This window comes from Tursiops truncatus, chromosome 15, assembly GCF_011762595.2.
Source record: "Tursiops truncatus isolate mTurTru1 chromosome 15, mTurTru1.mat.Y, whole genome shotgun sequence".
Classification (NCBI taxonomy): domain Eukaryota; kingdom Metazoa; phylum Chordata; class Mammalia; order Artiodactyla; family Delphinidae; genus Tursiops; species Tursiops truncatus.
The window spans coordinates 22,998,343-23,025,297 of NC_047048.1; the positions used below are offsets into that span (position 1 = coordinate 22,998,343).

Below are 26,955 nucleotides of genomic sequence, written 5' to 3' on the forward strand. Positions count from 1 at the left end.
ATAAACTTAGACACACCATACATACAAAAAAATAATTCAAAATGGACCATATAACCTAGATGTAAGAGCTAAAACTATAAAGCTTCTAGAATAAAACATAGGAAGAAATTCTCACAACCCTGAGTTATGCAAAGAGTTCCTAGATACAACTCCAAAAGCATGAGCCAAAAAGGAGAAAACTGATAAACTGGACTTCATTAAAATTAAAAACTCCTAGGGCTTCCCTGGTGGTGCAGTGGTTGAGAGTCTGCCTGCCGATGCAGGGGACACGGGTTCGTGCCCCGGTCCAGGAAGATCCCACATGCCGCAGAGCGGCTGGGCCCGTGAGCCATGGCCGCTGAGCCTGCGCGTCTGGAGCCTGTGCTCTGCAACGGGAGAGGCCACAACAGTGAGAGGCCCATGTACCACAAAAAAAAAAAAAAAAAAAATTAAACTCCTACACTTCCAAAGATACCATTATGAAAATGAAAAGACAAGCCACAGACTAGGAGAAAATACAAGTAGATCATGTATTTGATAAAGAACTCGTATCAAGGATAAAGAATTACTACAACTCAACAAGAAGACAAACAACCTGATTTTTTAAATGGGCAAGTCTTGAATAGACAGTTCACTAAAGAAGATATAAAAATGGCCAATAAACATATGAAAAGATGCTCAACATCATTAGTCAGTAGGGATATGCAAATTAAAACCACGATGAGGTACCACTTCACACCCACTCAGATGGCTATAATCAAAAAGATGGTCAATAACGAAACAAGTGATCGAAAAGATATAGAGGAACTGGAACCCTCATACATTGCTGGTGGGAATGCAAATGGTGCAGCCATTTTGGAAAGCAATTTGGCCGTTCCTCGAAAAGTTAAACATAAACTTACCATATGACTTAGCAATTCCACTTCTAGGAATCTATCCAAGAAAAATGAAAATATACATCCATACAAAGACTTGTTTGCAATTGTGAACAGCGGCATTACTCATAATGGCCAGAGTGGAAACAACTTAAATGTCTATCAACTTGTTAATGGATAAGTAAAATGTGGTTATGCATGCAGTGGTATACTATGCAGCAGAAAAATGGTACAGAGTACTGATATCACAACATGGATGAACCGCAAAAACATGGTAAGTCAAAGAAGCCAGATGCGAAAGAGTATATAATGAGTGACCCCACGTACATGAGACGTCAGGAACGGCAAATTCATAGAGTCAGAAAGCAGATCGGTGGTTTTTCTAAGGCTGAAAGTGGCAGCAGGGTTTGAGTGCTAACAGGCTTGAGGAAATTTGGGCAGGGGGTGGGGCGGGGGCGGGGGGTGGGCAGTGGCTATGAAAATGTTCTAAAACTGGATTGTGTAATCGCTGGGCAACTCTGTAAACTTACTAAAAACATCACTGAATTGTACATTTACAATGGTGGATTTTAGGATATGTAAAATATCCTCAATAAAGCTGAAAAAACAAAGTAAAATCTTACTGCAGAGCAAATAAGGGAAACTGCTCATTTCTCCATATTCTGTACCTTGACTAGCTTTTTTGGATAAAGAAGGCAGTCTTTAAAGTATTGCAAGTCAAACAGTTACTATTAGCTAGATGTGGAGTTAATTAAACAGTTTCATGATTATTTTCTTTGGGAAGACATGAATCAAATCTCCTCCAGATGTCAAACTCTTAGAAGTCACAGTTCTATACCACAATACTCTATGGAGAGATGTTGCCAACAAAAATATTTTGAAGAAGCTCTTGTTAGTTTAGATATTCTCTCACTTGAGCCACTCAGCAAGCAGCCTCCATCACATGCCTGCAGGATGAGAGAAATCTTCTTCAGAGTATTTGCTTTGTCAACTAACAACAGTGATGGAAGGGAAAAGGGCTTGGGTTTGCCTCTGTCATGAACACCAAAAACATAGCACCTGCCATACAAAGTGTCATCTTAAAAGACTTCAAGTGCCCAGTGTAAAGACTCCCAGAGCAAGAAAACAAACGTCACATTCCCATGACAATAAACAAGGATGAAATCTTGTCCTTCTGAACTAAAATGACTGTTCAGAAATTCTCTATTAACTCTGCTCTGAAAAGCATAATGCTTACGTTATTCCTTTTACCGTGTACTTCTGAGCGTGTTTTGACAAGACGGGATGATCTTAAGAGTCAAGAAACAGAATAAGCTGTTTTCCCTGTGGAACTTGCTCTTGAGATCCAAGAGCTGTCATGGATTAACAAATTCATCAACAAAGAGGATTCAACAAACATACCTCTCTTAACACTGTATATACATTTTCTTTGTCACATCATTATGCAGAACATGACCCCAAAATGCATATATCAGGGACACACAACCATTAGTTCCAAAGATACAAAGCAATTTGGTCAAGGAAACCCAAAAGACAGTTGATCAATCTTTAGTCTACACAAATCATAAATGTGTCAGGTGATGTAACAGGGCCAATGAACTGCACAACCCAGGGGGGACATCAGTAATTCTGTAACCTAGGGTGAATTTCCTGGAACTGCACAGTGCACAACCTATGCAGCTGCACATGGTGGCCCTGGGATTAGCCATCTCATAAAAACACTGATTCATAATTATGGCCTTTCACAGGAAGTACGTGAAAATAGAACAGATGAAAAAATTAGGGTAAGACCCTGAAGGCAGGCCTCTGAAGACCTTAATTATCCACAAAGGAGTTTTACAAAGGAAATTCTGGGGAAAAAAAAAAAAAAAATCACTCGACCTGACCTGGATGACTATTTTTAGAGCCTTCACTTTCTGGTCCGAGGCCCAGGCGTCCTTCAGCGACTGGTTGAGCTCTTCTATGCGGTTCACATAATCCTGTTGAGTCAAATTCAACAGCTCCTTTTGGGATCCCTGTGGGCAGAAAAGTAGAAAGATACAGGCACAGAAGAAAAAACATTGTTGGACTCCCCCCTCGCCCCCATGGACAATACTGAGTATTAGCTGAGTTTTGGTCTCTTAAGTTCCCCTCATATCCTGACCAGGATTGATAGTTCTGTCTTGTAATCAAAGAGGTTCTTTGAGTTTTCTGCAAAGATGGCTAGAGGGCAGTGATTGAAAAACTGGCCTTGAACACAAGTCAGACCTGAGCCCATTCCCAGCTGAGCCACATTCTAACCATATGATTCTTGGTGAGCTGCTTTCCTCCCTGAGTCTCTTCTGCGAACAGTGATAACAGGACTCACCTTATTCAACAAATAGTTATTGGGGGGTATTGTGTGCCAGGCAAGTATGGTATACCAGATGCCCCAGATACAAAGGTGAGCAAAAAGACATTGTTTCAGCACTAATGGAGTTTAAGGTACAGAGGACAAGATGGACATTAATACAAACTGAGACAAATGCTCAGGGAAACAATTCTACAAAGACACATATCATAGTTCTCTGAATCTGAGGTGCCCGTTTTAAGAAGCACAACTGTTTTATGCACCACTAAGGAAGAAAAAGTGCCGATCACGGACATGCACCTATTGAGAGACACAGTCCAATTTCAGGGATATTCAAATGTTGGGGGAAAGGTTCATCTCAGAATGGACTCTAGAATGGTGGTCAAGAATGGTTTCCTGGAGCAAGTGGTGCTTGAGACAAACTCTCGGTGGTGTACAGGCGTTAACTAGGCAATGGAGGGTTGTTAACTAGTCCAGGGAGAGAGCATGCAGGACAGAGAGCAGACCCAGCAAAAACCCACGGCAGAAGAGGGCAAGGCCCTCACATGGATGAAATATTATAACATATGTAAAGAGCTGGCACCACCCGGCACACAGTCCATGCTCACTAATCCTTGCCTCCTGCTAAGATGCTGACTGCACAGCTCACAGGAGTGAGGGTCATGCTAACCCACGTGAGGAGATCAGGAACCAAATCTTTTTTATATGAATGTTGCCTGGAATCCAAAGTAAAGAACTCTTTTTTTTTTTAATTGAAGTATAGTTAATTTACAATGTTGTGTTAGTTTCTGATGTATAACAAAGTAATTCAGTTATACATATATATATATATATATATATATACTCTTTTTCATATTCTTTTCCACTATAGTTTATTACAAGATATTGAGTATAGTTTCCTGTGCTATACGGTAGGTCCTTGCTGTTTTTCTATTTTATATATAGCAGTGTGTATATGTTAACCCCAAACTCCTAATTTATCCTCCTGCCTCTTCCCCTTTTGTAACCATAAGTTTGTTTTCTATGTCTGGAGCCTGCTTCCATTTTGTAAATAAGTTCATTTGTATCATATTTTAGATTCCACATATAAGTGATATCATATGATATTTGTCTTTCTCTGAATTACTTCACTTAGTACGATAATCTCTAGGTCCATCCATGTTGCTGCAAATGGCATTATTTCATTCTTTTTTATGGCTGAGTAATATGCCATTGTATAAATACACCACATTGTCATTATCCATTCATCTGTTGGACATTTAAGTTGCTTCCATGCCTTAGCTTTTGTAAATAGTGCTGCTGTGAACACTGGGGTGAATGTATCTTTTCGAGTTAGAGTTTTCTCTGGATATATGCCCAGGAGTGGGATTGCTGGAAGAACTCTTTATTAAAGGAATACAAGTAGGAAGTTCAGGAAATCTGAACTGATCCCAACTGGTCACTTGAACTGTGAGACAGGATCCTCCCTGCCCCTCTGCTGTAGGAAGAGCCACGGGACTAGTTTGGGCAAATGGGTGGTAAATAGAGTGGCATGTGTCCCCTTTGGGCTGAGGCAGTGAAAAGTGACCCTTTCTTCAGCTCTGCTGTGACAACCCTGGAGCCATATGTTGAGATGGCAGCACCACAAGACGGTGGTATGTCTGTCACCTACACTGGACGAGTAATGTGAGGAAGAAATAAACCTCTGTTATATTAAGCCACTGAGATACGGGGGTTCATTTGTTATCACAGCACAACCTAGTCTTATCCTGACTAATATGCTATGTTAACCTGGAAGCCATGGGGCAGCCATGTGCTCCTGTGAGCAGGGGAAGCAAGGAAACCAGTCTGCAGGAAAAAAAAAAAAAAAAAAAAAGGAGAACTAGAAAGAGTCTGGAGGCTACACAGAAGCAAGAGACACAGAGGACAGCTGCTGGGGTTCTGCGTGGTTTTTCAGTTCCTGGTTCCAGGCCACTGTGCCTTTGGGTTCAGGGTAGTGCCCCAGTATCCTTCAATACAGTCCTTATTTTCCATGTAAGCCAGCTCAAGTGACTTTCAGATACTCAACAGACAAAAGAGCTTTGATAAAAACCCTTAGCAATTCCCTTCCTACCAGCCAAGGTTGACTGATGACATGCAGACTGAGGCTCTCGGGCGCCCCAATTCAAAATATGTCATTTCTGAATTGGAAAATAAAATATTGGACTATTAGACTCTGCTGAGCACCTAACAACTCTGGTCTTAGAGCTGGAAGGACCCTGAAACTGGGGCAAGATGCAGGACAGAGCAATGGCAACTGCCATTATAGGGACCTCTGTGGATTTCAAAGCATTCCCATTCAGCCTACACAACTGCATTCTTTATCCCCATTTTACAGATGAGGAAATGGGTACAGGAAGATGAATGCCCAAGGGCACCCCATTAATAAGCGGTCAAGCTAAGGCCTCTAGACTCATAATGGTGATGGTGACAGCAGCTAACATTTGCAAAGCACGTACCATGTGCTGGGTGCTGGTCTAAGCACTTCACATACATTAACTCATGTAATCCCCTGTAATCACCCTAAGAGGCAGGTACTAGGTAGCACCCCCACTTTACAGATGAGTAAACTGAGGCACAGAGCTCAAGCTCTTAAGCACCTTGTCCCAAACTACAGAATTACCAAACAGTAGAGCCAGGATTCAAACCCAGGCAGTCTGGCTCCTGAGTTTGCCCTCTGAACCCCCATGGTATGCTGCCTCTCTAAATGATACTCCAGAGGATGCAAATTCACCGCCTCCAGGGGCCAGGCTAGTAATGTTTATGGGTGAACTGGGCCAGGGAGGACCATGCAACCTGGACAGTACACACCCAGGTTAAATGCAAGAACGTGAGCCCACAGTTAGGTGGAATTTAAGAGAAGTCAGAAATCTGGATTTATACGTTAAATTTACTAATTTTTATGAGTTGGCAAGATTCATGTTCTTTAAAAGCACGTGCAGGCTAATTGAAAGAGTTCAGCAGCTGAGCGACCATGCATGGCCTCTGCAGCAGGCATGACCGTTTTATACTATAAGAGGCGGCTTCCCGGGAGATGGCTACCGTTGGCTTTCACAGTTAGACCTTGTCCCCAGACACCCGAGGTTTGCTCAAGCATCACGGTGAGAAAAACGCCTTCAGAAAACCAGCCCAAGGAAGGCTCCTGTGAGCTTGGCCAGCCGCGCCACTGGCATCTCTCCCTCGATCGGTTGGTGCCTCAGGAGGACTGAACACAATGAGCAGCTCGAGAATTAATCAGAGACCAGCCACCGAGACCGACCTCACCTGGCAGAGACACGGGAAGCCCCGCCCCTCCCTGGATTCAACAACTGACTTGCTCACCTCCTCAAAATCATCCAGCTCCTCCAGCCTGGTCCGAACCTTCTCCGACATTGCGGATATGGCAGTCCCAGCTTTGCCTAAACAGAAGGGATTCATGTCACACAGGTGGCTTTCCTCTGTCACCAATACCCCCAAAGGAAGGCATCTTTCACTCTACACTTCATCATGAATAAAGAGGCTGGGGAACAACTTCATTACAGAAAACTCCCTGAGATTTTGGAAGCAACTTCCTTACGTAACCAAAGTTTCATCAGAAACATTTCTGCTTAGGAGCTGCCCGTGGGAGTGCAGTGGGCCTGCCTCAAAAAGGTTCTGCGGCATCTGATATTTACAAACTTTTCACTGAATCATTTGTTTATTCCTAAAGAAAGGCGGTCCAGATAAGGATGCCAAAAATCCGTCATTTAATTGTTTTCCACAAACAAAAGGCCCTCTCAGGCTCATATTCACAGTGCAGAACTGTGGTACTAACAACTAACAAAACAACAATCCCACTGTCTGTCCAGAGGTGGAAACACTAGGGCTTCAAAGCTGTCTCTTCAAGCAAACAGGACTAGTGAGCCTCCTTCCATCATCCATCAGCACAACTCTTCCCATCAGCAGGGACTGGCGGGGAGAGAAGGAAAGGACTCCGGGCCACAGGCCGGTCACAGGACAGGGCTCTCTGGCCAGCTGGCTGCTGCCCTCTAGAGCCTCCTGTTTCAGAACTCTTTCTCCATCTTAAGGGTGTTTCTGTTCTAGACCGGAGGTTTCCTTGCTCCTGCCTACCGAACTCGCTCTCAGGAGCTGAAGTTTACTCTTTTAAGGCATTGCTTTCTTAGCTCTGGTGCTAACTCACAGATTTGTCTGGGATCAGCTGAGAGCATGGTACAATTATTCAATTACTAACAACTACTAAAATTAAGGAGTTTCCAAATAATCTGATTTTTTTTTACCTTACTTCTACTTTTCCCTTCATTTTGAAATATAGTACAGAACATGCATATATGTACATTTTAACAGATAATTATAAAACCTTTGTAGCCACCACCCAGACTGTACACTGTCTTGCTTCTTTCATTCACCACTGACTTTAGTTCATGAAGTTTACCCCTGTCATTGCATAAAGCTCACACATTTTCACCACTGTTTAGCATTTTCCACTGTGTGACTACATCACAGTTTATTTCTTATTCTACCGTCAGTGGATCCTTGGGTTGTATCCTGCTTGGGGTTACTATGAACAATATGCTATAAACATTTCTGTGCATGTCTCCTGGTTCATATATGCATGCATTTCTTCAGGGTAGTTTCTCAAACTTTTACAGGAATCACGTAAGGATGTGTTAACATGCAGATTCTGATTTTTACTAGGTCTGGCAGGGCCTGAGACTCTGCATTTCTAATGAGCCCCCGGTGACGTCAATGCTGCTGGTCCTTGGACCACACTTTAAGAAACATGAATTTGGGCAGAGCTGAAAAAATGCATTCTATAAAAGGCCATATATAAGTATTTTAGGTTTTGTGAGTCCTACAGTCTCTGTCACAACTACTCAACTGCCATTATAGCACAAAAGCAGCCGCAGACAATACGTAAACAAACGGCACGGCTGTGTTCCAATAGGACTATTTATTTACAAAATCAAACAGTGGGCCAGATTCGGCCTCCAGGATACAGTTTGCCGATTTCTGATGTAGGGTATATCCTAATAGTGGAACTGCTAGGTCAAAGGGTTGGCCCATCTTCAATTTGCACAGATAATGCAGAAGTGCTTTACACAGCGGTTGTGTCATTTTACACTCCCGCCAGCAGCACACGAGCGTTCCTGTTGCTCTACATTCTCACCAGCAAGCGGTATTGTCACTTTCTGACCTCTCCAAACTGGTAGATAGGCAATGCTGTGATTTACTTTTTTACGGTTTGGGGTCAAAGTTATGCCCATAACAAAGGTGCTCCGACTCTCTTGATTTCTAGTGTGCTGCCCCAACCTGCAGAGAACGAGGAGAGTTGCAGCTGCCACACCGGCGATTTGCACATAAACCACGGCTGTGCTCCTCTGCACCCCAGTGATACAGCATCTAAGACAGTGGCTTCATAATCACCCAGGAGCTTTAAAAATGGAATTCCTGCATCCCCTTCCTCAAGATTAATTCAATAAGTGGAGTGGGGCCCAGTGGTCTGTATTTCTATGAAATATATATATATATATATATATATATATATATATATACACACATATATATATATTCCTCAAGTGACTCTGCTGAACAGCTAGTTTGAGACACCTTGGTCCAGACTGTGTCTTGGCACGAGAAATTGAGAACTGCCGTATTCAGGGACCAGTGGCTGATAAGACTGAGTGTGTGCCTCCCCTCACCAGTGCATCTGTGTTTTCACAAGGGATAATGACTTAAGGCAAAAGAAAGGATCTGTAAAAAGGAGAATTTCAACCATTTCCCAGCCAGTGAGGAGGCACATAGATGGGAGACTACTGCTCTGTAATCCCAAAGTCAAGCACTGAGTTTCTGTTTTCCTCCTAGTAAACTCTTTGGTCTTTTTTTTTTTCATTCGTCATCTAATATGTATTTTGATTCTACTAAGTCTATACATAATCTAGGAAATAATAGCTTCAATTGAATTAAACATCAGGATTGGATGTTTTTTTCCTTTGGAAAATTATATTAAAGGTAATGGGAGAATTCCCCATCAAAACAGTAACAACAGCAAAAACTCACCTTTTTCAGATCCCATAAAAAGATTCTGCAGAGGCAAAAAATATATGTTAATATTTTTTAAAACTTACTGGACCCTGTGACAAAAACTTTACTTATTGTTCAAGCAGCACTAAGACAACATGATCCATCATTTTCCAACAAAGCCACTTATTTATCTAAATGAAAAACAGAAATATTTATTCAAAGGAGGAAAACACAGCTCACTAGAAACTACTAGAGATTCAAATTTCTGCTCATTTCAGGACTCTCAAAATGAGCCAAAAAAAAGCAAAATTTTGAGACAATGGTGGCAATGTGAAAGCATTTAGCTTACTCTAAATCAGAGTTTCACAACCTCAGCAATATTGACGTTATGGGCTGGAAAATTCTGTTGTGAGCGGCTGTCCTGTGCACTGTAGGATGTTTAGCACCATCCCTGGCCTCTACCCACTAGATGCCAGTAGCATCCCACAGTTGTGACAACCAAAACCGTCTTCAGGCATTGCCACATGTCCCCTGGGGAGTAAAATTACTCCTGGTTGAGAATCTCGGCTTTATATTAAATCAGGGCAATCAGAAAACAGTAAGAAAAAGAATTAAATCGTCCAGCAATTCTGCTTAACAAGTATAGACTCTGGGAGAAGGGAGCAGAACCTTCCTAGTCGCTACTGAGTTCACCCCTTCCTCCCTGCTCACAGCCCCGATTTTTGATGGGTGCACTGTGTACAGCCCATGACTATCTTCAAGACAAATGTAACTGGACATGTTGAGGGGACTCCAGGAAGTGTTCTTTTTTTTGGCCGCACCACTCGTCATGTGGGATCTTAGTTTCCCGACCAGGGATCAAACCCGAGCCCCCCCCTGCAGTGGAAGCGTGGAATCTTAACCACTGGACCACCAGGGAAGGCCCAAGGAAGTGTTCTTGAATGAGAGAGGGTGCATCCCACTTTCCCCTTTCCGCCTTCTAACAACTTGGACATGAGGTCACACTGAACATGACAGAGCAGCAAGACAGAAAGAGCTGGGTCCCTGATGACTTGGGAGCTGCCACATAGTCCTGGACTATCTGCCTCTAGACTTCTTTCCAGTATGAAGAGAGACGAACATCTCTCTTCTTTAGGGAGGGCTTCATTCACAAGCTAGACCTTGACGACATAAGCATTAACCTGCTTTCCCCGGCTGAGCAACTTGCTGAGTACAAGGTAAGCCCCGGGCACTAGCCAACAACCTGCCCTAGTGAGTGCCACCCAAAGAAGCAGTGAACTCCCAGCCCTGGCAGAAAACCCACCAGTGGGACTCCCTGAGCAACGGTAAGAAGTTAACCTTCTTCAGGGTGGCACTCTCTTCCCCTCGTAACTCTCTCCTCCCCCAGAGACACGACTCTGCGGCTCCAGTTCACTGTCTGAACTGTGCCTGATCCCCGATTCTTAACACATTTTTTGAGGAACGCATTAGCACGTTTTCTCCCAACTAACATTGACATAATAACTGAAACTCACAGAACGTCGGCGTTGGGGCAACATAACTGTGATACTGTGATTTATAAGAAGAAATATATGTTTAGTCTTTGTCCCAATTCCAGGCACAAAGCTCCTAACCCTTGGAATGTCCCAGGTGAGAGAACAATCCAGGAGTCTTCTGTTCCTTTTAGGAAGCACTCTCCTGTGATTTTCGGAAGCACCTAAGGATGGAGGCTGGTTGTCAGGGGAACCAACCACATGATTAGAGGGTGGGAACTTTCAGTCCCACCTCCCTGATTTCTGGGGAGGAGAGAGGGGCTGGAGGTTGAATCAATCACCAGTGGCCAATGATTTAATCAATCATATCTATGTAACGAAGCCTCCATAAAAACCCGAAAGGAAGGGGTTCAGGGACCTTCCGGGTTGGTGAATCAGAACACATCCACATGCTGCCGTGCTGGACCCCAAACTCCATGGAAACAGACGCTCCTTTGTTCAGGACCTCATCCTAGGTATCTCTTCATCTAGTTACTGGTTTATAACCTTTAATATCCTTTGCAATAAACCAGTAGTCTAGTCAGTTCTGTGAGCCACTCTAGCAAATTAATTGAACCCAAAGAGGTGGTCATGGGAAATGCTGATTTATAGCTAGTTGGTCAGAAGCCAGGTAACAACCTGGACTTTTTGTGTGTGTGTGTGTGGTACGCGGGCCTCTCACTGTTGTGGCCTCTCCCACTGTGGAGCACAGGCTCCGGACGCGCAGGCTCAGCGGCCATGGCTCACGGGCCTAGCCGCTCCGCGGCATGTGGGATCTTCCCGGACCGGGGCACGAACCCGCGTCCCCTGCATCGGCAGGCATACTCTCAACCACTGTGCCACCAGGGAGGCCCACCTGGACCTCTGATTAGCATCTGATGTGGGGCCTGAGCCCTTAAGCTGTGGGAGCTGGTGCTCTCTCCAGGGAGACAATGTCAGAATTGAGTGGATTGATAGGACACCCCACTGGTGACAAAGAACTGCTTGGTGTGGGGGGAGCGAACCTACACACTGGAATCGGGTGCAGAATCGTAATAACAAAAAAAAACTACGAAATCTGAAGTAGACACTGGGAAAAAGTATACTGGTACTCACAATAGAGAGCTTTTCCGTGGTAGTATACCGGGCAAGGATTTCTCCTCGTTTGCTGGCCCAAGGCTCAAAATCTGATCCTACAATGGAGTTATCATCTCTGTCACGTTTCTTTCTGGAGTTTTCCTAAGAAAAGGCAAGACAATCTCTTCAGCAGCAATTTTTAAATCTTTTAAAAAAGTATAAGCAATCATGGTGATGACAGATGATAACACAGTATTGTATAAGTGAAATTGCTAAGACAGTACAACTTAAATGTTCTCACCAGAAAAAGGGTAAGTATGTAAGGTAATGTATGAGTTAACTCAATGGAGGGAATCCTTTCACAATGTATATGTGTATCAAAGCATCACATTGCACACTTTAAATATCTTACCATTTTGTCAATTATACCTCAGTAAAGCTTAAAAAAAAAGTATGAGAAGGCAGACAATCCCTCGCTGTAGAATGTAACAGATCTATCGAAAGGTTTACTATGATAAAAAAATTTCACGCCAATTCACCACAGATGGACAATAAACCTATCAAAAGATGCTCAAACTCATTAAGAATCAAGGAAAGGCAAACTGAAAGAGATCACTTTTCAACAATCAGAATGGCAAGATTTAAAATGACTGATAGGGCTTCCCTGGTGGCGCAGTGGTTGAGAGTCCGCCTGTGCCCCGGTCCGGGAAGATCCCACATGCCGCGGAGCGGCTAGGCCCGTGAGCCATGGCTGCTGAGCCTGCGCGTCCGGAGCCTGTGCTCCGCAACAGGAGAGGCCACAGCAGTGAGAGGCCCGCGTACCGCAAGAAAAATAAATAAATAAAAATAAAATAATATAAAATAAAATAAAATGACTGATAGTAGCCAGGTTGGCAAGGATGCAGGGCACAGGCACTCCAAAATACTGCTATGCTGATGGGAGTGTAAATTGGTGAACCCTTTCTGGAGAACAATCTGGCAGTAACCATCAAAACCTTATGTATATGGGGACTTCCCTGGCGGTCCAGTGATAAGAGACTTTGCCTTCCAATGCAGGGGGTGTGGGTTTGATCCCTGGTCGGGGAGCTAGGATCCCACGCCTCAGGGCCAAAACACCAAAGCATAGAACAGAAGCAATATTGTAACAAATTCAATAAAGACTTTGAAAATGGTCCACATAAAAAAAAAAACTTTATGTATATGTTACCTTAACCCAGTAATGAACTCCTAGGAAGTTACCCTGCAGAAATCCTTGCACATAGGCACCAAGATCTATGTATGTTCAAGGACAAATGCGCCACTGCCTATACCAACAAACACCACACACGGTCTATGTGTCCATCATGGCAATTTAAATCATGTCCCTGGGAATTCCCTGGCGGTCCAGTGGTTAGGACTCTGGGCTTTCACTGCCAAGGACCCGAGTTCAATCCCTGGTCGGGGAACTAAGATTCCCACAAGCCGAGCAGTGCAGCCAAAAAAAAAACCCCAAATCATGTCCTGTTCCTTACCATACAATGCAGCTGTTCAAAATAAGAAGGTTGTTCTCTAAGTACTAATATAGAAAGTTCTCCAAGACATATTGTCACGTTAAAAAAAAAAAAGTATACACGTTAAAAAAAAAAAAAAAGTAAATAGCTGTGTGCAATGCCAGCAAAGAATGATGGTGGATTCTGAAGTCAGACTGCCCAGGCTTGAATTCCAGCTTGCATGTCACTTAACATCTCTGCTCCTCTGTGTGGACCTCTTTAAATGAAGCTTAGGCAGTATGAGAACTACACTTGGAATGCACTTGGAAAATACCTGCTACGCAGTTAGCTGATACTCTTATGACTGCTGTTGTTGTTACTTATATGTGAGTATGTATGTAAATGTTCAGAAATTGTTGTCATAAATATCTATGAAAATACAAAGAAAAAGCTGAAGAATATACATTACACTGATAACACCAATGCCCTCCAGAGTGCAGAACAGAATGAGAGCTGGTCAGCTGGACTCCTCTGTAATGTTTGATCTTTTACATGAAAAATTAGTAAATTAGTTATGTGATTACATAAAAATAAATCCAAAATAAAGGGTATGAAAAGAGTGAAATGAAAATAAAGAATTTTAAAATGCTTGAAAACGAAAGAAGAAGAAGAAGCAGTTTCCAGGATCTACATGCTATGCAGTGTCACTGAGTCTGGATTATTTGAATTGTTACAACCCGAGCGCACTGCGTATTACTTGTTCGATGAAAATCCCCAACCCTGCACCCACAGGACTGACCATAGCTAGGAGCATTACCGTGGTAGCCGCCAGGGCTGCAGGGTCAGCAGAGGCCGCAAACATGGAGAGGGGGTCGGTCCCATCCAGGACGCTGCTCAGTGGGTCCACCACGGAGCTGGAGGATGAAGAGGACGTGGAAGAAGTGCTTCCTTTCCGGCTCACTTTCTTTGTCTTTGACTCTGTGACCTGTGGGGAAAATCTGTGGAGGTAAAATGGTAGTCTCCTATGACTTTTCCCAATGAAACACGCAAATGGGTTTTCCCTTGTTCCGTTACGAACTGACCATTCCTTTGCAGCAGGGACACTTATTTTTGTGACAAACTGACATGACTCGGAATCCCAGCTGTCGAGGAAGGGAAGGTGAGAAATTGGGGTTAGGAAGGGAGAGACAGGGTCTTTGAGATTTAGAAGGTGATGCTATAAGTGAATTCTTACAGGGCCTTCTTACTCAAAGTGTGGTCTCTGGACAAGCCGCGTGCACATCACCTGCCAGCTCATAAATCTGTAGACCCCCGAGCCCCACCCCGGACCCAGTGCAGCAGAATTTGCATCTTGCAGCAATGGTCTAGGTGGGGTAACGAACCAGCATACGGAAGATCCCAGAGTCGTCATTCTCGAAGACGGTCTCAGTAGCTCTGCGCGGCCAGCTCATCATCACAGTGAGCGCCCAACTCCTCCCTTTCGGGAGAACTGTGTATGTGTTAAGAAGCAGGCGGGGGTGTTGGGGTGTGAAGCCATGTTCTTGTTCCACTGCCCCCAACCCTCCCCAACTTCAGAGGACCAGACCGTGGTGAACCCCTGAGCCGAGAGGATCCAACCAGACCCAGAGTCTGTCTGCTGAAGGTTTAGGATCAACATCCAGAAGGGCTAGTTAGGCTCCACTCCTTTTTAAATGAGCAGGCTATAAAAACCCGGAACAATTCTTCAGAGAGAGAGAGGCTGTAACAGCATGAAGGAGAGAGGGCGTCGGATAAAAGAGAATTTGGCCTCTGTCCCCGGTTCCTGGAAAGGACACTCCAAGTCCCTGGAGCATCAGTCATTCATGAGCCCCTCGATCACACCTGAGTTTATGCTGATGCGAGGATGCTGAAAGACCAAACATGTGATTAGAGGGCTCGGACTTTCAGCCAGGCGATAACCCTCACTGTAGAATATAACAGATCTGTCTAAAGGTTTACTATGATAAAAAATTTTCAGGCTAATTCACCACAGATGGACAATAAACCTATCAAAAGATGAAAGAGATCTCACTTCAGCAGAGGGGAGGGAAGCTGGAGATCAAATTCAATCATGTGGCCAAGGAATCAATCCATCATGTGTGTCATAAAACCCCAATAAAAAGTTTGGACCCCAAAGCTCAGTGGAGGTTCCCAGTTGAACACATGATGCGCTGGGAGGTGATGCACACCCTGACTCCACAGGCAGAGGACAAGGAAGCTCTGCATTTGGGACCCTCCCCCTTGCCCTATATGTCTCTTAATTTGGCTGGTCCTCATGTGCATCCTTTATAATAAAAATATCAGCATAAGTATTTCACTTTTCTGAGTTTTGTGAGTTGTTCTAGTAAATTATCAAACCTGAGGGAGGTCGCCGGAAACCCTTAGATTTGTAGCCAGTTGGTCAGAAGTGCAGGTGGCCTGGGGACCCCCAAGTTTACAGCTGGAGTCTGAAGCTAGGGCAGTTTTATTGAAGACCATGCCCTACACCTGTGGAGTCTGACACTAACCCTAGGTAACTTGAAGTGCCTCCCACTGGTGCATGTCTGTTGTTCCTGTCTGCCTGGCCTCCATTCCTCCATCTCCCAGCCTCAAGAGTCCACATTTTCTTTGGGAAGGCAGCCTTGCCTGACTTTCAGCTCTTAAAGGCCTGGTCGAGTGAACTCTGCTCCTGGCTCCCAGGGTGGGCAGGAGCCCCAACCCAACCAATCAGCATATTCTACACCCCAGTCACCAGGGTTGATTCAGGGAAGGACACATAACCCAACTGAGCAAACAGAAAATGCAGAGAAGACACTCTCCCTGCTGTTGGGTTTGAGTTCCTGAGATTGGAACCAACTCACTGGTGGGTCAGCCGCAGCCACTCGAGCCCGTGGGGATTTGAGGGGCCCTGGGAGACTGAAGCTTGGTCTTGTGACCTCCTGCTTTATGTAATCACCTGTGTGTTCTCAGGTTCTCTGCCATTCAGAAACGTCACGTCCTCAGTGTCTAGTGGCATCTGTCAACCTCATCCCACCCATGATGACAACCACGTAGCTTCTATTACTTGTTGATAAAAAAGTGCTAACTCAGATGAGACAATCTATGACTCTTGCTTGCCTTTTGTTTTGTTTTTTAAATAAGCTCACAGATAGACTAAGATGCTATTCAGGACAGCACCTTATATTAGTAATTAGAGTGATCTTAATATTCCAAATCAGCAAATTAAGAAGTATTTTGTTTACACCTCCAAATCAGGAACAAAGGCATCCCATATGCACGATCACCTCACTAATATGAGAAAGGGAATAAAAATGATGGTGGGTGAGACCAACAGCACAAAAAAAATGGGGCAGAGAACAAACTGGTTGATTTAAATATGCAAAAGCACCTACCACTGGCAAAATGAGAAAGACCCAGGAATACTGTCTATAATTTTATGGAATAAGAATGTCACAGAGGGACCCTCGACAAAACTTACAGTTATGGGTTTCAGTGGGTGATAGTCCCCAAATTCCAGTGGTACAGCCTCCAACCGGCATGATGCAAACTCAGCCTTGTAGTTCCTGTTCCTGGAATGCCTGGTAAACAGCAAAACCCAGAAACCAATTAGTTGGAGATGCATACACACTAACAACTTCTTGCTGAGACTTCCTCATCGATGAGACAGTTTACAGTGGAACAGTATTTTTACCAAGACCAATAAGAAGTGGTAAATTAAAAAAAACATTTTTTTTTAAATCAGTTTGAAGGTATAAGGAGCTGCCGAGGCAAACAAGACCTGCGAGGACAGACGCCAGGACAAAGGGAAGCTCACTGAAGTGAAGCCAACTTTCTTGCCCAGCTATCTCTCACAGAGCATTTTGATGCTTGGCATGGGACAAGAGCCAGGCAGAGGGCAGCTGCTAGGGTGCAGAGTAGCCAAAGAAGCTTTAAGGAAAACTCACAGGGCTGTAGAGATAAACTAGGGTTCAGGGCTATGGAGACAGCCAGGGCTTGAAGGAAGAGATTCTGAAGAGAAGGCAGTGCAGAGAAGTGAGAGATTCGGTCCTGGTTTCCCCTCAAAGTATTCTCCAATTACGCTGTGGAAGAGCAAGAGGAATAAGCCAAGTAGATGAAGAGCAGAGAGTTTTCATCAGTCTTGCGGAGGCTTAACAAGTGAAGGGATTAGTGAGAAGGAACATAAAAGGGGAGAGATCACCCACATTGAAGCATGGAGAGGAAAAAAGATGAAAAGCACAGAAGAGTGCATAAGAGACATGAAGAAAGGTCTAACACACATACGATCTGAATTCCAAAGAAGAGAAGAGGAACAGGCAGAGCAGTATTTGAAGAGATAATAGCTAAAAATTTTCCCCAACTAAAGAAAGACACTGATTCGCAGATTCAAGAAACGCTTGTGCCCCAAGCAAGACCAGTACAAAAACAAAACAAAAAACAACCATACTTAGGGCCTTCATAGTAAAATGGCTGAAAACGAAAAAGAGAGGATTTCTTAAAAGGAATAAAGATATGTTATTTTCAAAGGACAACAGTAAAGATTATTATCTCAGCACAGAAATGAGAGCCACAAGACAAAGGAATGATACCTTTAAAGTACTGTAGGAAAATAATTCCCAACCAAGAATTCTAGACCTAGTGAAACCACTCTGTGAACATTAGGGCAAAAGAAAGAAGTTTCCAGTCAAAGAAAAAGGAGAACAGCAGCAGCAGAACCACACCTTAATTTTTTTTTAAATGCTGAAAGTAGAAGGAAAATGATCCCAGCGGAAAGCAAAAAATACATGCTAACATGTATATATACATATATATATGCGCATATATGTGTACATATGCATATATACTAGATATATACTAAAGAACATACAAAGATAAAGGTGTAGGTAAAACTAAATATCGACTTCTTACGGTGTTTAAAATATATATAGAATTAAAAGGCATGAGAACTAGAACATAAAAGGCAGGAGAGGTGCTACGATCTGAATGTGTGTCTCCCTAAAATTCACAGGTTGAAATCCTAACCCACGAAAGGTATTAGTAGGTGGAGCCTTTGAGAGGTGCTTACATCTTGAGGGTACAGCCCTCATGAATGGGATTAGTACCCTTGTAAAAGAGGCTCCAGAGAGCTCCCTAGCCCCTTCCACCATGTGAAGACACAGTGAGAAGGTGCTGGCTGAGAGCCAGGAAGAGTGCCTTCGCCTGACCATGCTGCTGCCATGATCCTGGAGTTCCAGCCTCCAGAACTGTGAGAAATTAAATTTTGTTGTTGATAAGTAAACCAGTCTGGGGGACTTCCCTGGTGGTCCAGTGGGTAAGACTCTGTGCTCCCAATGCAGGGGGCATGGGTTTGATCCCTGGTTGGGGAACTAAGATCCCACATGCCACACAGCACAACCAAAAAAAAAAAAAAAAAAAAAGGAAAACCAGTCTGTGGTATTTCATTACAGCAGCCCAAACGAATTCAGACAGAAAATTGGTACCCGGAGCGGAGTGCTAGTATAACAAATATGGAAGCAGCTTTGGAACTGGATAATGGGTAGAGGCTGGAAAAGTTCTGAAGGATGTGCTAGAAAAAGCCACTACCGTGGATGGACTGATGATCCAGTGATCATTGTGAGGGCTCAGAAAGAAGAGAGGAAAGCTGCAGAGAAAGCCTCAACCTCCTTAGAGAACACCTAAGTGGGGGTAAACAGAATGTTGGTAGAACCGCAGAAGGTAAAGGTCATTCTGATGAGGCCTCATACAGAAGGAGGAACACGCTTTTGGACAGTGGAGGCAAGCAATCCTTGTTATAAAGTAGCGAAGAGCCTGGCTGAATTAGTCCGTGTCCTGGTGTTTTGTGGAAGGCAGAACTTGTGAGCCATGAAATTTGGATATTTGGCTGAAGAAATTTCTAAACAAAGTGTTGAAGGTGCAGCTTGGCTTCTCTTGAATGCTTACAGTAAAATTCAAGAAGAGAGGAATGACTTAAAGTCAAAATGGCTGACCAAACGGCAAACAGGCCTAAAAACCTGGAAAACTCTGTTTCAAAGAGCACAGGAAGCTGGCCCCTTTGTTTCCTTGGCCTCCAGATGCCTTGAATTCATCCCTTCCACGCCCCCCCATTCCCACCCCCATTCTCAGCTCCTTGACTTCATTAATATGTGTATGAACCCCAAATCTAACTGTGCCTTGCAATTAATCAGCTTTACTCAATAAACCCCACCTACTCAGACATCTAACACAGTACAAAAGAACTGAGAGCCCATGTAATTTCGCTTCCATCCCTTTCTAAATAAATTTCGCTTCGAGTGTAGGAAAGGAGAAAAGCTAGTGAACAATATAGACCGGCCTCTACTTGTTTTTTGTTTTTAAAGGAAAACCCCTACCACAATACACTGCCTAGTCCCTTTGGGTTACATTTACTAAATATATACTGTCTTCATCTTCCAAAAATATTTCAGTTGAATTCATTTATGAAATATTCTTCCCAACTCCTTTTAATATGCCACCAGCCAATCCTTGATTTATAAAACAAACAAAACCCCAAAGAATAAATTGGAAATCTAGTCATCAACAGCCATAATGGAGTTTAAAAAATCAACTTATACTTTTCCTCCTTTCAGATCACTCTTAACTTTATCAATAGAATTTTGAAAAGTTAATTTAATAGAATGAGTAGAAATGTAATCTGACCTGAAATTCAACTGCAAATGTGTTGTTCGTCGCCATAATAATTATTAACGAATCAACAGCTAAAAAAAGGATAGTATCAAAAGAGCAGTATGACTTGATACACAACAACCGAGTATCAGTTCTCATTTGTTATGTGCTTATTACTGTTGGGGCCCACAGCGGGCCACCCCCAAATATGGCATAGTGATTATCTTGAATTAAAGTTACTTAAGAAACTTAAGGAAGAGCTGATGTAGAGGGACACTCTGACCCTCCTCTCTGTCTCCCTGAAGGCAGGAAATAAGTCTCCCCTGTGAAAGGTGCCCACTTGCATCTGGAGGTAGAAGGACACCCTTGTCGCCAGAGATGGGGACTCAGGGCCAAGAAGCCTATATAAAAGAACCTTGTTATTTCTTTAATACCACAAGCCTGCTGTTTAGATTCTTCACTAATTAAGCACCCAAAGCCCAACTTTCCTTGTTCTGTCAATTCCTCACAAATTTATTTTGTCTAAAAAGTATAAAAGCTGCCTGTTTCAGCCACTTCTTAGGTCCTGTATCTATGAGACCTCCAGAACATACAAATTAAAATTTGTTTCTTTTTCTCCCATTAATTTACCTTGTGTCAATTTTATTATTGGTCCAGCCACAAGAACTCAAGAGAGTAGGAGGGGGAATTTCCTCTCCCTGACACTATATACCAGGATACAGGACAAGCCCTTTACCTCTATTTCCTATGAGGTAGGTACTATGATTATGCCCATTTCTCAGATGGAGAAGCTGAGGCTGTTGGTAACTTGTGAGAGGTTAGCAAGTGATACAGACAGATGCAAACCGAGGCAGCCTGCCTCTAGGATTCAGTAGTTCTACAGATCATCTATAGGTCAACTTGAGAATTTGAAAAAGCAATTGTCTTTTCTTTTTTTTTTAAGGACTGAGCTTTGAAATGATTTTTTTTTTTAAGTGTGAGGGGAGGGAATTCTTTGGGGAAAAAATACTTGTTCTGGACAAACCTTTAAAAAACAAAAGGGAAGGAAACATTTACACTTGCCGTAAGTCCATGTCAAGTTGCTATTTCGATTTTTCAACCATTTCTTCCATTATTTCCTCAAATTTGCTCTCAGTTCCCTAGTGTTTCCTATAGGTTGAGATGTTAAAAGCATTTTCTTCAATGCCTGGGTCTTTGGTAAGGCTAACAGTGACCTCTAGTGGGCATTTTCTCAAAAAGCCTTATTCTTCTTCCCGCGAACATAGCTGATAAGCTGGTAAAAAGACCCCCAACTCCCAGCAATGCGAAAGGGTGGTCTGGCTCCTTGGCAGCTGCCACAGAAAAAAGGCCAACATTTCATACCTCCACTCCTAGCTTGGTCTGGCCTCTGGCTACTCCAAGTGTGAGTCATAGATCACCAACAAGAGCATCACCTGGGGAGTACTGAAATACCCCTACAGAATCAGGGTCTGCATTTCTCCAAAATCCCCAGGTGACTGATATGCACATTAAAGGTTGACACTGCCCTATTTTTAAATTATTTACATTGGGTAACATGAATGTGTAGAAATCCTACTACCAGTTACCAAATTAATCTCCTTATACTGGAAATACCGAAATCCAATAACTGCTTTTTAATTCTCAAGTGACTTTTTTTATTTTTTGGATTTGCAAATACAGTTTATTTTACAGAAATTCAACATTATAAACAGCAGGCACCTCCCAGCCCCCCACCCCCCTCCCCCCAACCCATACCACTGGGTGCAGACCATGCTATGCAGAGTGAGCAGTGATGCAGCCCTACTGCTTTGGAGGGAGATTCGAGAGCGATGGAACCTGCCTGCACCACGGCCTGCCTGCCCCACACACGCACGCGCCTGCCCGCCTTGCAGGCCACCAGAGTCTGTCTGGGCCCAGCCCGCGCTGGACCAGTTAAATGGATCCAGCACAGGTCTCTAATTCCTTCATGTCGTCGTCTTCCTCTTCCTTCTTCTTGGTGGGTTTTGATGGTAGGGATATAGAAGGAACATTTGGTAGAGGGACTGTTTCCGGTCCACTGATTTCCAGCAAATTCTTGTCTAGTTCCTCCTGTTCTAGTTCTTCTAATTCTGCCATGAGCTCATCCTCGTCAAACTCTTCTCCAAACCCTACAGGTTTTGAAATAGCTGTTGAAATCTCTTCTGCAAGTTCCTGCTGGTCAGCAATGTCCTGCATTAACTCATCAACTTTATCGATGTCCATGTTGTCGTGGGCAGCCTTCATGGCTTTGGTGGCATAGCCCATGTTCTTGAGCACCTCGGTGTTCGTGTTAGCATTCTCCAGGGCCTCTCGCTGGAACTCGCTGGTTGACAGTGTGCCGTCGATCTGTGCCAGCTGCTTTTCATACCTCTTCTTGCGCTTCAGTGCCTGGAGGGCAGCGCGCTTGTTTTTGGTGCCGTGCTTCTTGGCGGCTGTCAGCTCCTGCTCGATCTTCTTCTCCAGGAATTCCTGTTTCTTACTTAGCATCTCCTCCATGTCCCGAAGCCTCTGGATGGCCGCCTGGGGGGTCGGGCCGCCCTTGCCCTCAAGTGACTTTTTAATTACTAATGACATAATCTGGCCACACAGTTTTTTATCCCCCAATCACAATATACTCCCCCTCCCCAATAGAGTCTTAAAATGATGTAGAAATTCTGACTCCAAAGAATGGTATTTTTAACAGTGCTATGACCATAGGACTGAACAGGAAATGTAATCCACAGTGCACTGGACATCTCACAGGTGAGGTCAGTAATAACAAAATGTGTGGGTGAGAAGAGGCATGCTGGGGAGACCCATGACAACACAGCAGGACTCAGGAACCCTGCTACCCAGGAATCTCAGCCCAGGACCTAGACTGTAGGGCCATATGACAATAATGATTAAGATCAGAGGTTTGGGACTTCCCTGGTGGTTCAGTGGTTAAGAATCCGCTTGCCAATGCAGGGGACACGGGTTCGATCCCTGGTCTGGGAAGATCCCACATACCACAGAATAACTAAGCTTGTGCACCATAACTACTGAGCCTGTGCTCTAGAGCCCATGAGCCACAACTACTGAGCCCGTGCACTGCAACTACTGAAGCCCGCGTGCAGCAGCAAAGACCCAACGCAGCCAAAAAAAAAAAAGATCACAGGTTTGAGTTCCAAACCTCAGTACTCCTTGCAGGCTACAAGGCTAAATGAACTGCTTCATCTTTCTGTCTCCACTTTCTTATCTGAAGAATGGGTTTTTTAGGAGATGAGATGTTGCACGTTCAGCACTTAGCACAGTGACTGGCACAAGATAAAGGCTTGATAAATGTCAAATTTAATGACAGAAACACGTTTCTCCTCTGAGGGCCTCCTCAGTCTCCTCATTCATTCCATAAATATTACTCAGCACCTACTATCTGCCAAGCTCCATGCCAGGCTCTGGAGATACAATGATGGTTAAAACTCAGCCCCTTTAACTTAAGAAGCATCAAGTCTATGGGCAAACTGAAAGATGAACACATGCTACCACAGACAGAAGTGTTTAGAGCACAGTCAGACTAGGAACTGTGGAGACCCTAGATGCTAAACGGCTAACAGCACCTCTCTCTGTAAAGTATACCAAAGGTAAAAATGCACTGGGATTAAACAGCATCTTCCTGGATCTTCTGATTACAAAATTCCAGCCAGATAAGTGCATTGAAGCTATATGTTTTGGTATATAAGCCTTAGTGATTTCCTAAAAGGGGTTTTGCATGACTAGGTCAAAGAAAACTCAAGGCAGGTCATATAAGAACTCACTGGCATCCAATCCTGATTTAGCATACCGAGACTTTTGAAGGAAGACTCTTAAAGAGTTAGACATGTGAAGGGAACAAGAGAAAGACCGCTGTTTATCAAGCATAAAATCAGAAGTATGTATCTGATTATTTCTAAGGTCCAGGGCTGTATATTTTTTCATTTGCTCACTCACTCACTCATTCAATGTAAACCACTTTGCATCATTTGCAGAGAAAGATCAGAAAATAATCTCCCTTTCTCACGTGCCCAAATAATTCCACTACTACCATCACATCTTGCTCCGGTTCTTCACACACCCGTAGAAGCAGCTGGAGCCTGAAGCGCCAATCACTCCTAGCTACTCCAGCCACAAGAGGCCGACAGGCCCAGCCGCCTTGGAACGCGCCATTAGCTTCTTCTTGATGACCTCCTATTCATCCTCCAAAACCCAATTTAAGGCTCTTCCTCTCTCAAACCTTCCCCAAGCCGCCAGGTGTGCCTAATCCCAATGCCTTCTTTGGATATCCTTCTATTCAGAAGCTTATCTGCTCCACTAAACTGTCAGCTCCTTGATGCCAAGGAGTACGTCTGAGGGTTGTGTATCGTGAATGCCCAGTGCAGGGCCCTGCACAGAGTAGGATGAATGGCAGCCATTTCACAGATGAGAAAAGCAAGTCTCCTCTAGATGAGCCCAGTCATTCAGAAAACTGCCAGGTCTTCCGAGTCGTCCAGACCAGAGCTGAGCCCACCATTTTCTGCAGCCAGCTCCCCCAGAACCCGCGCCAACTTCTGGGAAAGCGGAGGCCGGGGAACTTGAGCTTTTTTTAGGGAATGAATGGAGAGGGTGGCGTGGAAGGCGCGGGGAGAGGTAGCGGAGGAGGGGACCAAGATCCCACCCGTCCGGCTTCAGGGAGGTCCTCTGAACCCGGGTAGCGGCCGGGGATCTGTGGTCAAGACCACCAGGAGATGGGGTGGGAGACTCCACCAAACCCAACAGAAAGCAGTTCACACACTCCCTCGCAGAGACACACACCGAGACAGAGACAGAATCCCAGAAACCACGAAGGACACCACCTCCCTTAAGCCCAGCCGCCGCTTCCTTCTTACCAAGGAAAGACCGCCATCTTCCCAGTCACATGACCGCTACTTCTGGCACCGCCAGCCCAATTCGCCCTTCCAGACCACGCCCCTCCAGGGGGCCATGTTTGTAAGGGGCGGACGCCCCTCCCCGCAGGGTCAGGGCCGCCATGTTTGTGAGGGGCGGGGCGCCCTCCCGCAAGGCACGGGCCTTGCCGCTCGGGCGGCCATGATTAAGAAGGGCACCGCAGGCCTTGTGGCTGCTGGTGCCGCAGCGCAGACATGATGAGCTGGCACTTGCGGCAGGTGGCCGCCTGGCCAGCCGGCGCCCTCTGGAGGCGGTGAAGAATCCAGACACCTGCGGAGAGAAGACGCTAACCGCGGCTGGGGTGGGAACAGCGTCCAGCCTGCGCGTGCTTTTGCGGCTAATTAGCAGTTTGGCTGGGTAAGCCACGCCCCCTCTGCAAGACACTGCGCCCACCTCCGTGCACCGGGGAATTTAGGCACTTACCGTACCCACCTCCCAGGACTAACAACCTGGGTCTCTAAGGGCTGCCGTAGATCCAAATGGGACTGCTTTCGACTGGAACTAAACTAACTGGAGAAATCGGGGTCAGCATTTCACCCCACTTGGCGAAGCCGTACGTTTCTATGAAGGTGGATGTCCGTTTCCACTACAGAACTTCCGTGCTCTAGTCTAGTTTTCTCTGATTAAAAAAAAAAACACAGGATATTTTACTAAATGGTTGCCATAGTAAGCATGTGTCACGCCCTGTGCTGAGCACTTTGCGTTCACTCTTCATTTACTCCCCACTGCAAACCTCTGAAATTACGGCAACCGGGATTTGACCTGACTCCAGACCTGACTACTAGTTTAACAGGGGAGATCTAACGGGGGTGACTGTTGGTTAACAGTTGGTTAATCACAAGGCATCTGATCCTCACTTTTTTCCCTTTTTCTTTGAAGTGTCTTTTCTGACAGGAGGAGGTCAGAAAACCACATTCTCAAAAATCTCCTCAGGAAAAGGCAGGAGAACATACCCTAACCCTCTAACGGAATACGCAGTTTATTTAGCACGCTGAGTCCTAGTTTCTTCAGCTGTGAAGTTAGGATAATTCTGACCGAGGTGAAGGGAGATGATTATCAAATGCCCGGCAAATGGTCAGCACTCAGTTGAAGCAGTACATCACTCACTTGGCAGGCTGAAATATCATATTGTAACTTCTGTGACCTTTCTGATTTCAGAGCTTTTCTTTCCAGGGCCACAGACGATGCAGTGTATCATAAAGCAGGGCTTCTCCCGTTTGAATTGCACAGACTCACCCGGGGATCTTAAAGGCAGGTTCTGATTCAGCTCTGGGGCAGGGCCTGGGCTTCTGCATTTCTAACAAGTCCCTGGGTGGCACTGCTGCTGGTCTCTGGATGCAGAAGGGGCTGTGATCGTTGTGGGTGGTGAAGGTGGGGACGGGCATAGAACACAAGCAGCGGCAGAGCAACAGCGTGCGCTCCTCAGCACATTCGGGCACACCCACTGATTCTGAACTCTTTAATCATGTCAGGTGTGTTACACAGATAATGGAGGTAATCCTGAAACAGGCTGTTGTAAGTTATGTAAAGTGTGAAAGGGGAGTCTTCCCACCATAGGCTGAGAAGCAAAACCACGCTTCTGGTGGCAACTTTGTCAACCACCTCAGGAAACTGCGTTGAAAGCCATAGAGAAACTGACCAAAAGGGAACAGATTAAATAAATAAGTGAAAAGGTAATATTTTACTGTCAAGTATAATTTTGGTTAGACATGGTATTTGTTCTCAGAGCTGTCCTTTAGAACCTAACCGATGTGACTCCACTGCACCATACCCCAGTCGGATTTGCTGCATTCCATGACTGAAAGTCTTTTTTTTTTTTAATTTTTATAACCTACATGTATGCCCACTATGGTCTGTTACAGATAGCATTCCAACTTCACTTGCTTATTTTTTTTTTTTATAACTATTACTCTTCATTTGGGGGTAGGAGGGGGATTGTGTGTGGTTGTTCATGGGACAGTGACACCTGACAGAAAAAAAGATCTTCATCTCCAGAATGGGTCCTTGTTTTCAGCTCAGTATGAGTAATAAAGAGTTCCCAGTCAATGTACATAATAAACAAGAGCAAAGGGTGGCCACTGGAAAAGGGAGAGGCTGTTCTCACACTGCCTTGTAGATTATCAAATGTAGTATCTCCTCGATAAGAG

The 26,955-nt window shown here is 44.5% G+C and overlaps 1 protein-coding gene and 1 pseudogene across 6 annotated transcripts in view; both read right to left on the minus strand.

Moving 5' to 3' along the window:
* Positions 1–25,266, minus strand: part of VPS35L (VPS35 endosomal protein sorting factor like) — a 134,005-nt gene extending 108,739 nt beyond the window's left edge. Inside the window, exons 1-7 of one of the 6 annotated variants that reach the window (XR_012326089.1) lie at positions 24,751–24,848; positions 16,713–16,812; positions 14,055–14,222; positions 11,808–11,930; positions 9,238–9,262; positions 6,523–6,599; positions 2,741–2,869 (exon numbers count right to left, since the gene is read on the minus strand). Coding sequence is in view for 5 of the 6 variants with exons in the window: in XM_073792252.1 (XP_073648353.1) it covers positions 2,741–2,869; positions 6,523–6,599; positions 9,238–9,262; positions 11,808–11,930; positions 14,055–14,222; positions 16,713–16,812; positions 24,751–24,767 (639 nt within the window). In the remaining variant the exon portion in view is untranslated. Of the gene's footprint in view, positions 1–2,740; positions 2,870–6,522; positions 6,600–9,237; positions 9,263–11,807; positions 11,931–14,054; positions 14,236–16,712; positions 16,813–24,750; positions 24,849–25,231 lie in introns of those variants that run through there. The other 5 variants (XM_073792252.1, XM_073792255.1, XM_073792254.1 and 2 more) reach the window with 5 other exon arrangements.
* Positions 21,598–24,720, minus strand: LOC117308257 (charged multivesicular body protein 4b pseudogene; annotated as a pseudogene).
* Positions 25,267–26,955: the final 1,689 nt, after the last annotated feature.